General features: G+C 35.7%; 1 protein-coding gene across 3 annotated transcripts in view; it reads right to left on the reverse strand.

Annotated features, from left to right (window-relative positions):
- The window catches only part of RECK (reversion inducing cysteine rich protein with kazal motifs), a 145,083-nt gene that overhangs the window by 81,212 nt on the left and 49,108 nt on the right, over nt 1-14,763 (reverse strand). For 2 of the 3 annotated variants that reach the window (XR_010067988.1, XM_063304266.1), the window contains exons 6-8: nt 11,297-11,344; nt 1,771-1,804; nt 1,239-1,436 (exon numbers count right to left, since the gene is read on the reverse strand). Coding sequence is in view for 2 of the 3 variants with exons in the window: in XM_063304266.1 (XP_063160336.1) it covers nt 1,239-1,436; nt 1,771-1,804; nt 11,297-11,344 (280 nt within the window). In the remaining variant the exon portion in view is untranslated. Of the gene's footprint in view, nt 1-1,238; nt 1,437-1,770; nt 1,805-4,263; nt 4,300-11,296; nt 11,345-14,763 lie in introns of those variants that run through there. The other variant, XM_063304268.1, reaches the window with a different exon arrangement.

Below are 14,763 nucleotides of genomic sequence, written 5' to 3' on the forward strand. Positions count from 1 at the left end.
AAAACCCAAGGTTATGGCAACCAGCTTGATTGATAACTGGCAAATAGAGGGAGAAAATGTAGAAGCAGTGAAAGACTTTGTATATCTAGGTGCGAAGATTACTGCAGATGCTGACTGCAGTCAGGAAATCAGAAGACGCTTAATCCTTGGGAGAAGAGCAATGACAAATCTCAATAAAATAGTTAAGAGCAGAGACATCGCACTGACAACAAAGGTCCGCATAGTTAAAGCAGTGGTGTTCCCTGTAGTAACATATGGCTGCGAGAGCTGGACCATAAGGAAGGCTGAGAGAAGGAAGATCGATGCTTTGGAACTGTGGTGTTGGAGGAAAATTCTGAGAGTGCCTTGGACTGCAAGAAGATCAAACCAGTCCATACTCCAGGAAATAAAGCCAGACTGCTCACTTGAGGGAACGATATTAAAGGCAAAACTGAAATACTTTGGCCACATAATGAGAAGACAGGACACCCTGGAGAAGGTGCTGATGCTAGGGAGGGTGGAAGGCAAAAGGAAGAGGGGCCGACCAAGGGCAAGATGGATAGATGATATTCTAGAGGTGATGGATTCGTCCCTGGGGGAGCTGGGGTTGTTGACGACCGACAGGAAGCTCTGGCGTGGGCTGGTCCATGAAGTCACGAAGAGTCGGAAGCGACTAAATGAATAAACAACAACATACTGATTCCTTGTAAACCGCTGAGGGACATTTGATTGCAGCAGGGTAGAAATTTAATAAACGAACTAACTCATTCTGTAGCACTGGAAGGATAAGCATATGGCCCCAACTACTCAATAGTCTGTATTCAATTAATAAAAAGCAAAATTAAAACACTGAATATTTCTTTCAATTTATACAGTACCATTGAATCATGAAAAAAATTATTGTAAAATAAAGAAAGAAAAATAATTAGAAATTGCTCTTTAAAAATCAATCTACCTCAGAAATACCTCTTATTGATTAACAATGTTTCCTCAGGTACTGCGGAGTTTTTCCTAACCTAGCTGAAGATAACTTAAGAGGTCTGCATGCATAGTATATCTTCTATTAAGAGATCTATGGCTTTTCCCCGTAGAATAATCAGAATATATGTTTTCCTTAATTTTAGAATATAGAATTGTGTGGATTTTTTAAAAAAATACCCAATAAATGAATTGAAAAGGTCTAATCTGCAAAAATCTCATTGTGTTGTTTCCATGCATTAGTTGATCAGATATCAAAGTTTACTTTGTCTCATACTTACTATCTGTTGAATTTCTCATTGGATATGACTGTGTATAGTTATTCACACAATTAACTAACAGTGGGCTCACAGAGGCACAGTAACTTTCAAGAGTTTTTATCTGGGAAGGGCCTGGTGAAGTATCTGTTCGAAAGATTGCTTGACAGTATTCCCAGCAATTTGTTTGATGGCCAGCATAACTGCAACAAACTGATCCCACTAAGGGAAAAAAAGAGATTTCATCATTAAAAATTATATTTATCTTTGCTGATAAACATAAATATACTATATTGTTCAGAATCTCAGGCACTAACTAACATTGCTCCTACCACTATATTTGGCCAAAACGGTCCACATTTTGAAACTAAAATGTATTCAAATGCATAAAAAAGAGCAACAAAGGTTAGAGGAAATGCAATCTAGTCTGCTTGACAGTCAACCTGACCAATGTGAAACAGATGTTATACCTTCTTGAAAAATTTTAGAATGTAAAATTAAATCAAGAAGAGAATAAAATGTCAGAATTCAGATTTTTAGAAAATAAGATACTTACTTTCATTTCTGTTAATACAACTAAAAAGGGTGTTCTAAAAATAAAAACAAAAAGCATAATCAACAGCCATTAGTGGAAAAAATTAAAGGTAGATATGCTAAATATTTTTCTGATAAACAACAGAATCCAAATAAAATGTACCTATATATATTGCCATAGTACTGCACAATAAGCATGGAAATCCCCCCTAAAATTTCATTTCTCAAAGTTAATAAAATATTTTGATACCCTTGAATTAATGAATTAATCATAAGTTAATAATGCAAGAAGAAAACAAGAATAACAGCTGCACTAGAGTGCATCACACAAAAACTGGACACAATTCTCAATAACAAAAATAAAAAAGCATTATGACTTTATTGTTGACTGCAAACAGTAGCCTGAAATGCCAAACTGAGTATAAGCATTTCTGAATTTTATTACCTTTCCATTTGTTTCCTTCATAAACTTAAAAGTATGTTGCTTCAAGTATTAGCAGCCATACTTATGCACACTAGAATTTTTAAGTACTGTTGCAGAAGTCTGGATATTTAGAATGTGACTAAAATCCTTCCTATTTTCTGAATAGTCATTCTTTTTTTTCTTTCTGTTTACCAAATGGCTTGAAAGTAGTCAGAAGAAGCAAACTGCAACATTTCATCATCTGCTAAAGTTTAGAAAACATGCCTACTGTTTAGATACTCTGTTTATTCTGATTACTTCCTCTACTTACATTTTAGGAACTTACACACAGAAAAAAGTAATATAGGAAACTGCTGTTGCTTGTCCTCAGTGTCCCAAATCTCCCTATTCCTCTTCAGGAACCCTTCATTTCAGTGAATAACATGTTTTTCATGAGTGGTTTGCAGTAAGTGGCTGAAGTTAGCATTAAAAGCATTTAGCTACAGACAGTTCAGTGCCCTTAAGAGACAGCTGACAATCAACACTCAACCATAATTTTTTACTAATTATTATTTTCAGATTAATATACAACAATCTGAAATTTAGCTCTTCATTTCTCCGGAAGGTAAATTCTTGTAACATTCAAGCAAGTATCTAGTGGGCTTAAGTATATTTAATGAGATTTTAGGCTTCCAACAGCTCCCCTTGCAAAGCTTCAAAAGTAGTTTATCATTTGGAATTAGTTTATATGTTATTTGAGAAGCACAATTAAATTGCTCCAAATTTATACTTTATGATGCCTTCCCAAGAATCATCTTCCTTATAATCCATAATTAATTTTCCTATATGAAAATTAGGGCCAACTCTGAAAGATTCTCTACACCTTTGCTTGATTTCATTTTGCTAAAGATTTCTTCAAAATTCTTATGTCCTTAAATTTGATGTATTTTTTTCCTGCAACTCCATAAACATTATCTCCTCATAAAATCACTGGATTTCATTTCCATTTGAAACACCTTCATTTCATAAAACTATTTTAACTACATAGAAAGAACGTTGATTTTTCAGGAGGTTTTTTTTCTGATATATAAACTCAGAGAAATGTTGTAAATCCAGTGGATTAGAAATAACCATCTGGCAAATTCAATGCTTAATAACAACAACAACAACAACAACAACAACCCCTTTTTCTTTAGTTAAAGTATTAGTTTAACTAATCATATAGGATATAAACATCTAAGTACAGGTATATCATGACAAATGGGAAAAATTACCAGATAATTAAGTTTATTGTTTTTATATCATTAATTAAAGTATTGTTTTGTTTTGAATTCCATTTCCATTTTGCTAGTTTTACCCAGTTACTTCCTGGCATTAATCAGATGTACTTTATTTACAGTATATCCTAAGCTTGTGGGAGGTGTTTTAATTTGATTATAAGAATCTTATGCTATAAAGGACCTAATGGCTGCTTTCTCATTTGTTTCTATACCACTCTATGGAAACTATCAAAATATATATACCTGTACTCATATTCATAACTATATTTAAAAGTACACAATTGTTTTGTATTTCAAGAAGAAAACATAAAAGAATTCAGTGGCAACCACATGCCAATCACTTTTTAAAGGAAATTTTAAAAATTCAGTCTCTTTCACATCAAAGACTAAATATTACTCCACCCTATGTATTTTATTTTGAAATATGTTTCTATTCAAGATTATGAGCTAACAACATGGAGAGATACTGAAATAGTTTGGAGAGCCACCATTTCATCCCCAAATCTAGAAAACTATACTGGCAGTTTGCCTCATAATGATTTTATCATGAAACATATAAACAGACCTAAGATGCATCCATAACAATAATACATGGGAGAAGGATAAAAACAAGTAAGTACAGGTATATCATGACAAATGGGAAAAAAAATTACCAGATAATTAAGTTTATTGTTTTTGTATTTGTAAACATTCTTGAAATAACTCTAATTAAGATAAAAATAATGAAATGACACATGATAAAATAAATGCAACAAAAGAGAATAAGAATTAGGAAAAAAATTATCATGAGAAGCTACCATTACTTCACTCCTATTTTTGAAAACTCTCTTACCTTTCCTTTCTGTTCTCCAACAAATATTGGTGAATCTCCTACAGCAATGCAGAAATCCAGAAAAGAGAAGGAAACACAGCATAACAGAGGAGTGGTACAATACAGAAGAGATAAAGCTCTAGGTTGATGGTTATAGTTCAGAAGTATTCAAAATTATGATCTCCTCAGTAACTAAAAAAACCGTATTTTCAAATGTGTATTTGCAGCGGGAAATTGAGCTATGTATTAACAGCATTCCCCGTTCAATCTATTGGACTTAAATAGCCAGAATGTCATCATGTACACTTAAGTGAATCTCAAAGTTTGCAAAAGGACAAAAAAAATATTTAGGGAAAAAATATATTAAGGTGTCAAAAACAGTATCCTGAGTGGTAAAAAAAAATGATGTGACTCTTATGGAAGAAAATTAGGATGGGGAATAGAATGAAATGCTTGGACTCCTAAAATAAATCCTTCTTGCAACTTTTTTACTGCAGCTTCCACTAGTTTAACGTAAACAACTTTGCTGCAAAAGCAGTAAGCCATTGCACTTTCCTTATTTAAAAAAAAAATATTGGAGTTTTGAACAACAGAGTACACATGCTGACATGCCATATTAAACTAAGTTTCAGCATAACAAATAGGTTGGGGATCTTGGAATGATGATACTTAAGCCACAGTTTTGTTCACGGTTTACTGAAAAAGACAGAAACAAGACAATGCCAGTCTTGTAGATCAGCAAAGTAATCATGGCTTGTTCCTATTTTTTTCCTTCTTCTATAGCAGTTCTTGCCTTGTACCTCTGTGATAAAAAATTATATAAAAAAAATCATGTGTCCCTGTTTACATATCATAACAAGCACAATTGTAATTGTAATCAAAAACAATGAATAAGCCAGCAGAGACTATGGTTTCGAAATGTGGTTTCTAAAAGCAGTAAATCACTGTTGATTCAGATTCCCTTTCATACATATTAGGACTCAGTACAATGTGTGAATCCAACTACTTTGAAGTCACATGGTTCCAGACTTTTGTGTGGCCAGAAAGATAATTCTGCAAGCTTTTATTTTTTTGCTTTCAATTAACCTTGTTTTGTTACGCTGTTTAGTATGCAATAAATATTACCATAAATTTCAAACAAAACAAACAATGGTTTCAAAAACTACTTTAACCATAATTCCCAGGAATTGTGTTAATGTGCATCATGGTAGACCGTAGTTTAGTTGTGAAAATATTTTCACTATATATATATTCATATACAGTGGTAGAGTTTCACTAATCAAAGAGAATATCTGTAACCCAGGGTTGAACTGTGGAGTCCTTGGTGCTCTCTGAGCAAGCAGTAAACAACAGCCTAATCTAGGAACTACCAAGGAGAGAACAACACCCCCACCAACACCGTCAGGGCAAACTACTGTATATAAACAGAGAGCAAACCCCACTCCCTTCCAGCACTGAAGACGTTGCCTAGTCAGGAAATGAAACGTCTACAAAAAAACAACAGGGCTCAGAGAGCACCAAGGACTCCATGGTTTTATTTTTCTCAGAGCACACCAAATTCACTGTTGAGTCTGATAAGAGTGCATCTAAAAACAAAAGCGATGGGATGGCATATTCCTCTTAAATAAAGAAGAGGTAAAATAGAAACAAGACATTAAGAAATGGTTGTTTTGAAGAAAATAGGCTGGAGACTATTGACTAATGATTTTATTTTGTTAAATGCAATTCTTTCAAAATCAGTATTTGATTTAAAAGATTAGGCAACAGAAATCCACGTACACATTATGAATTATTTTAAAAGAAAATTTCTTATTGCAATTATTTAGCTGATTAAACTTGTATGTACTTATTATATATTATTGTACATTATACTAGAACAGAAAATAGTACTTTTAGCTAAAAAGACTAGCTAGTTTACCAATACTTTTTCTGAAGGTCAGACAATATGCAATGTAAAGTTTAAACTTACCAGATATCAGAATTTGATACAAAGACCTAACAAAGATGTAATGCAGAAGTTTTGATGTTTAGTGTGTTGTCCAAGCATGACAAAGCTGGGGGAGGGGGTGGGGAACGACAGCAGTATATGTATTTAAAGAGACCAAGCTTTCTGGCTTAGCTTAGCATGTCATGTAAATGCTACCTCTGAATAGCATTACACTATACGTACACATTTGTTATTAGGTGATATGAGGTACTATCAGATGGATGTTCAGTGTGATTAAGCAAAATAAACACCCTTCATAATGTTAATCATGAGATGGTTCCCTTTCTTCTTCATATACCTTGAAAAAATATGTGAAAACAGAAAGCACATACAGTACCTTATAAAATGTTTCTCAAACTTTCAGGTATCGTGGACCATTCAGCAAACATTGGAAAAGGTGAGGAATATCAAATTAAACACACATATGCTCCCTACATTTGTTTGTTCAAGAGCATGGGAATTCATGGTGAATAAGATAATGACTATGCTTGTATTTGTGAACGCCTTCCTAGCCCTTCCTTTTTTCAAGAACTTTTTAAACTAAATTTTGTACCAAAATATATTATCCAAAATTAAGTATCTGTCACCTGAATTATTGTATATAGCTCCTGACATAATAACAACTTTAACATAAACTTGCTAATCAAGAAACTTTATAGAAATCTTTAAATTCTAAGAGGCTAGGTCTAGCCCAATGAAATCCCATATTTGGTGTTTATCATTATATTTATTTACTTTTCTTTTTATTTATTTATTTATTTATCTAATTTATCCCCGCCCATCTCCTCCCAGCTGCTTCTGTGAGATCACAGTTCCATTTAACACAGAACATGTGAATTCAATGAGTAACTGCACCCCAGTAAGACTGGACTGAGGTTCAGTGGGATCTCGCCAGCTGACAGTTGGCACATGAAGCAGCAGAGGCGGAGACAATGAACAGCTCTGGCCTATGAACATGGGGAGGCTGCAATGGACCTTCTAAAGGATCTGTGTGGACCACAGAACAATGTTTCTTTCAGCCTCTCAGAGTTTCAAACAGCTGGCACTAGCACATTCCTCTCAATGGGTATTCCCCATTGTATGCCTATTTACTCATTTGTAATCCCTTCCTCTCCAATGAATGTAAATACAAATATTAAACAGTTTGTGTGTCTTCCTCTTCCCCCATTTGTCCTTCTTTCCAATTGTCCATGTCCTCCTTTGCCTATTCAGATATCTGATAACCCTAAGCCTGGAGCACCATAGCAGAAAAACAAAGAGTGAATCCAACTGACCACAACTTAGGGCTCATATTTGGACCTACATCGTGGTGATAAGGGTTGTGAAACATTATTTTTCTGGTCTTACTGCATCTGCCGATAGCCACCCAGGAGCCATATTTAGAGCGACCCATTCCCTGTTGAGGGGGTCGGGCCTCAGGATCATCTGCAGGGCCCCAGCAAGGAGTATTCATGCAATTTAGTGGATAAAGTTGCTTGGATTCACTCAGAGTTGGACACTGATCGAGCAGATCCAAGTGAGCTGTCCAGGGCACAATCTTGTGAAGTTACCTGTACTGAGTTTGATTCTGTGATTTTCAAGGTAGTAGACAAGGTAATCCAATCTGTAAGTTTGGCCACCTGTTTGTCACATCCTGGCCTCTCCTGAGTTGTAAAGGCAGCCTAGGAGGGGGTGGTCCCTGGACTCGCAGCTACTGCTTGAAGAGCAGGGTGCAGCTAAGACCAGGAGGGCCTTTGCATAGATACATCTTGTGTGCCAGTTGCACCCATTCCTTGACCAGGAGGCCCTGCAGATGGTCACTCATGCCACGTTCACCTCATGACTGAACTAATGCAAAGTGTTCTATATGGGGCTGCCCTTGAAAACCCTCCAGAAACTACAGCTGGTTCAAAAGGCAGTGGCATGAGCAGTTTGTGCCCATGTGTCACCAATGCTATGCAAGTTGCATTGGCAACCAGTTGGCTTCCAGGTGCAATTCAAGATGCTGGCTGTTATCTTTAAAGCCCCATGGCATAGGGCCTGGTTATCTGAGGGACTGCCCACTGTTTCTGCCTGCTATGGTAAGTTCAGGCAGAGCATATGCACTCCAGGTCCCTTCTATTATGTAAATGTCACCTTCTTGTGGGACCTAGGAAGTGGGCCTTGTTGCAGCCCCCACCCTCTGGAACAGCATTCCCCCAGGGTTATAGATGAGGCCCACCCTCCTGGGGATCCAAAAAGCTCTTAAAACCTGGCTTTGGTCCCAGGCCTGGGTTTCACATGACCACTGCTGTGCTGTGTTTTAGTGGCTGTTTTTAGGCTAGGCTGTTTTGTTTTGTTCTGTTTATATTTTTAATTGTTTTAAATTTGTATTAGATTTTGTAAACCATCCAGATTCTGTCAGAATGGGTGACTATAATAAATTCAATGAAATAAATAAAGCTGTACTACCATTAAAAGAGAAATTTTACAAAATGATGTCCCATTGGTATATGACTCCAGAAAAATTGTCCAGAATGTATAAAGGTACTTCAAATTTATGTTAGAAATTTGGACAACATGAAGGGTCATTTTATCATTTTACCTGTCTTGTAAAAAAACCCAAAATTTTTGGGTTCAAATACATATAATGATACAAAGAAATTTAAAGATCAACACTGAACTGAAACCAGAACTTTTCTTGCTGGGATTAATGGATAGTCAATTAGAAAAGAACCATGGAAGATTATTCTTATATATGATTACTGCTGTGAGACTATTATATGCACAAAAATGAAAAGACTCAGAAATACCCACAATGGAGGAATGGTTGGTGAAGGTGACAGAATTAGCAGAGATATCAGAATTAACTTGTTGGATTAGAGAAAGAACAACAACTACATTTATCAGTGACTGGAAACCCTTTATGGACTTTTTGCTGAAAAAAGAGAAAAATGAATTTGTGAGTTATGGGTTTGAAGATTAGAAAGGGTAGCTTAAGAAAAGAGGGAAATTATGATGTAATCTTAGAGACAGAGGGTAAAATATAAATGCATTTATAAATGCTGTCAAAAAAAATTGGAAGTTGCTTCTTTATAATCTTTTCCCTTTCCTTTCCTCTTTTCTATTTCTATTTGTTTCTTTTCTAATATTTATATTGTTTTTATCTTGTTAAAAATTTCTTCAATAAAAATTGTATTTAAAAAAGCTGCACTACTGTGATATATACTGTCTCCTTATCCACTTCAGTAACACTGTTACGAGCAGTAGTATACAGGTCGTCCTTGTTTAATGACCATTCGTAGTTATGATGGTCATGAAAAAGTAACTTTGCTTGCACAGAGCTGGAATCCTTTGGCAAGGAGCTCTTTAAACAGTCCCGGAGTGGAGAGGCAGTGCGGTAAGGTAAGGAGCGTGGGGTGCCTCAGGGGATGGGTAAAATCCTTCGAGATTCAGGCATGAAGGATTTAGCTGAATCCTTCGGCAGGGAGCTCTTTAAACAGGCCCCAGAGATGAGAGGGAGCCGAGATCGAAGCAGGGTTCTCAGCCCCTGAGCAGAGAGACACTCACACTTTTCAGCCTAGTTTCTACCATCCCTGGTAAGTTTCCTTCTGCTTTCATCTGACCTTCAGCTGAAGCATTTATCATGCACCCCAGCTGAAAAAAGTCCAGAGAATTCATTTTCTCTAAAGTGCTTCTCTAAAAAGGGAAAACTGGAACTGAATCTAAGGAGGGCTTCTGGAGGGAACACACCAGAATCTCTTTCAAAGCCAAAAGAACCATTCCCCCTCCTAAAGAGGGAACTGACTACTTCCAAGATCCAGCTGACCACACTACAACAAGCCCTCTACAAGAGCCAGGAGTGTATGGATCCAGCCCACATTTGACAGGGACATACTAGTGATATTCATATATTAGTCAATTCACCAATACAAGAATATAGGTGCCATTTTCAACAATTGTTTTATAAATAGAAGCTAACAATATATATTATTATTAACAATTGTTAACATTTACTTCCTTATAACTATAACAACATCAAATCAGGGAAATAAAATAGGATTAAAACTGTAATATTATCTTAAAATGAAACATTTCTAGTTAAAATCAGAACAGGAACAACAATAAGAAATGTAGGAAATACACTGCATTAAAGGCCTGGCTGAACAAATACATTTTCAGCTGACACTAAATACTGACAAGACTTAGAGCCAGCTGCAAATGAACAGAGACAGCATTCCATGACTAGAACAACTCTATTAAGAATGCCCTCTGTCAGGTTGCTCCATAAATTAATTTCTGCTAAATGTAGACCTAACAAAAAGGCATCCGCACCAGGTAATTATCACTGTATGTTCCTCCTCCATTTAATTTCATTATTTCTCATTCCGTGGCCATTTGTAGCTTTATTTCAAGAAAATAGTCCATGCATCTAATGAAATAGGCTCTAGTCCACAAGTACACTATAATAAAAGCCTGTTGTTTTTACTGCAACAGACTAAGGAAGCTCTCTAGAATCTGAATGGAACATAGTCTTCCCTTGAGTGGTGGAAGAAAGAGACCTGGAAAAGTCTCTCTCACACAGAGAGCCCTTTTTTAGGCTGGGCAAGGTAGCAGAGGTGCAAGGTTAGCATGACTGGCAACAGCAAGGAATGGGGCCAACGAACAGCCCATTCAAGGTTTGGGGAAGTCTCTTGAATCACAATATGCCTTCTTATTACACAAACATCAAACACAAAAGAACAGCTTACATACATCAGATCACACACAGATATTTATGGCTACAATTTCTAGATTACAAGAACACATGACTTATTAACCAAAGTCTGTGTTGGGTTATAGGTAACATGAAACTGACTAATGCTGAAAAGAAAGCAAAACATTACAGAGAATAGAGGATGAAGCAGGGAAAAATACAGGTTCATTTTGCTGGTGCTTATTTGCAAATCAGTTTGCCAAAAAACAATATAACATAGCATTAAACCTGGTTTGATTTTCTTCTACAAAGCTTTATAGTGTGGAAACTATAGCCAGACTATATAATCAATCTACTGTATATTAAACAAGGTTACCTATGAGGAAAACAACTAATATCTGCAAAATGCTTACCTCATATTCTTTCCTGCAAATTTTCAAAATATCGTTTTTTGAAGATGCCTGAAATAAATTTATCTTATTATCAATATGTTCTCCAGACTATTCAAAAACAGAATTTAGGAAGTATATAGATAAGAATTGTGATAATTTTAAAATGTCACCAGTATATTTCTACTACAGCAATAGATTTGAATCACTTAGATTATTCTAAATTTTGGAATGTAATCAATCCTCCCAATTCTGGGGATGGAGACAACAGCTAAAAGATGCAATAAATTTAGGAACTTGGATGCTACCAAAAAAAGAGGGAAGGGACTTGAGAATGTGCCTAATCAACACAAAATAAACACTGCAGCACAATGTCTAAGACACCCCCCGCCCAATGCTGCTGGAAACTATCTCCTATCACCCTAGCCATGCAGTAATCAGGCATAATGGTAAATGCAGTCCAGGAAAATACAGAGGGCTGCAGATTCCTCGCTTTTGATCTTAGGTTTTCAGTTATAAACTAAAGTACTAGAGAGAGTGAGAGTCTGAGAGTCACTTCAGTGCAGTGGTTAAGGTGCTGGCCTAGAAACCAGGAGACTGGCCTCCCTGAAGCATGAAAGCTAGCTGGGTGACTTTGGGCCAGTCATTCACTCTCAGCCCAACCCACCTCTCAGGATTGTTGTTGCAGGCAAAATAGGAGGCAGGAGTATTAAGTATGTTCCCCACCTTGAGTTAATATAAAAAGGCAGGATAAATATATAACAACAACAACAACAACAACACAAAGTCAGGAAATAAACAAGATGAGCTTAAACTCTTGATTCAGGAAGATTAATATGAATTCATTTGGATAATTGGCAGTTGATAGAATCATCATACTGTATTGTTAAAATACAGCAATATATAACTTGTTCCAAAATTATACTGTAGCAGCAATAGAGGAATTATCACTTGGTCAAATAAACAAACATCATACATACATACATACATAATCTTAGCCTTTTAGACTCTACTTTTCTGTCTCTGCACTTACGTAGTCTGTTTCTACCATTTTTTTGGTTTTATAATGTTTGTTTTGTCATTTTTATAGTTAAGATTATACTGTATTGGAGAGTCCTCATTAGATTGGCTACAAATTTTGTTATATATTGCTCCTGATATATATTGTTTCTATTCTCTGAGAGTAATAAAAATGTCTATATAAATTCAAACAAGTGAACAAAAATACTTGTGGGGATCAGCTAAATAAAAATAAATGGAAAGAGAAAGAAAGGGTCTACTACACAGTATAGATCAATGAATGAAGGACAGTATAGTCCTTAGCTCTGCCCCATGATTTTCAAATATGACAGAAATACTCCAAAACTGGCACACTAAAATCTTTGGAGCCCACTAATATTTAGCAATCCTCATTCACAATATTATTTTCTTTGCACTTTGTTACTAGGAATAATCCTGACAAAATATTTAACATCTTGAAAAAACAGTGACCCCAGAAGGCTACCTCCATCGAGCCATGGAATCTAAGCACAATACATCTCCATGGCGATCAATAAGGACCTCAGGGACCTTGTATACTGACAGCATGTAGCATCTCTGGTTTGAACCAAAACCCCCCGTCTTTCTTGATCATTGGTCATGTGGAAAAATAGTTTTTTATAAAAAAAAATTCTAGCGATCTAAAATATAGAGCAGTTACTTTATGTTCCACAAGAATTACAGCAGGTGAGATTGGCTATTCCAGCAGATTTCACCTGCAATAAACATTTTCTCATTAACTTCGATTGGCCAAGGATATTCTAAGGGCTTTAGCCTACCATAAAAATGTTTGTATATCTTTGACCAAACTGCAATTATCTTATAAGGATGGCAGTTTTAACCTACCAGATTTTCAGCTGTTAAGATGTTTTATCTTAACATCTGTATTTTTTTAGATTGACATTTATGATGATTAGTTTTCTCCACAGGCCCATTTGAAAGCAAATTTGTAATATCTCTGAAATCTTGGCAAGTGTTAGGGTTTAGATATCCTCATCTCCCGCTTTGAAAGCCACTAGCATATTTGACTATTAATAAGGAAGCAATTACGATTTGATCCCAAATCACATGAGAAGTTGATGTAGTATAACTCAAAACTGAAAAAGGCAGTTTTCTATTGAAATGCCTGGGGCAAACGGGATTAATACATTAAATAAGTTGATTTTTAATGGCTGTTTTAAATATTTTGAAAAATTGTTAAGTTTGACTTGTCTTCAATATACGCTCAACAATATATACAACCAAAACATGTATTCCCTAAACTGTATGGCCTTGATGCTTTAGCAGCCTCCTAAGTACCTAAGGTATCTGTAATTTTCTGAAGAGATGCTGCGCTAGAAACCAATAATTCAGTTTTATAAGGCATTAACAAGTGAAATCAAAGTTAGTATTGAGCAATGGAATGGAATGGAATGGAATGGAATATTCTGTTTTGGAAAATGCAATGACTTCACATATTATTTTGGGTCTGTTTAGAAAGGAATGAATATCAGAGTTTTGATGCTGGCAATGTAAGAAATTTGAAATCATCTTTTAACTCAGATGATTGGTCCTGTACTGTCACAGCTTTGTTTTGATTTCAAATTAATAGGTATGTTAATGTAATTTTGGGATGAAATATTTAAGGCTCTCAATGTGATGCTGAATTATATTCCTAAAATATGGAACATATCATCTTATAAAGAGCTTTGCCTTTCTCAAGCTTGGCGCACAACTAAGATGATGTTATGTAACTAGAAATAAAGCCCAGGATATTTATCTTGTACTCTAAAATGAGAAGATAATTATGTTGCTATATGGTCCAGATTTAATGCTAAGCTCAACAATTTGAGCAGCAAACGATTACCCTTCAGCTGTTCAGAAAGGGTAAGAATTTGCTAGTTCAAAGAAAGGAGGCTCTGCAACAGAAACTGACAACAGAAGCAACTCTACTTAATGATGACAGACAGATAGAAGAACAAACCCAGTGAATGAAACTAACACCCAGAAGGAAAAATATAAAATATAATCTGTGCTTTTGGAACTCCAAAACAACTTTGAAGTATTTGCAGATAAAATCAATTCTAAGAGTTCAGAGGAAAAAAAAGGGGCATTGAATGGGAAACACAATGATGGATCTTATATCCCACAAGAACACATACAAAAATCAGGATGCTTGGTGACTCACTGCTATAAAAAACAAAACAAATGTATGCCAACCAGTTTCACTGGCTCATGAAATGTCATAGGCAAGAGTAAAGGATGTGACAGAACTCCCAAGACTTATCCAGTCCAATGACAATTATCTCCTTCTTAAATTCCCACCTCCACAAATTGTGAAAGGAGTATGAGCCAGATGAGCCAGGACTCATCTGTGCTTGGCCTCACATTATGGAACATGTTGCCCCCAGATCTGTGCTCAGCAGCTCTTCGCATTCAGAAAAGTGATAAAACCCTTCCTATTTAAACAGCAT

Source organism: Candoia aspera, chromosome 4 (assembly GCF_035149785.1).
Source record: "Candoia aspera isolate rCanAsp1 chromosome 4, rCanAsp1.hap2, whole genome shotgun sequence".
Lineage (NCBI taxonomy): Eukaryota > Metazoa > Chordata > Lepidosauria > Squamata > Boidae > Candoia > Candoia aspera.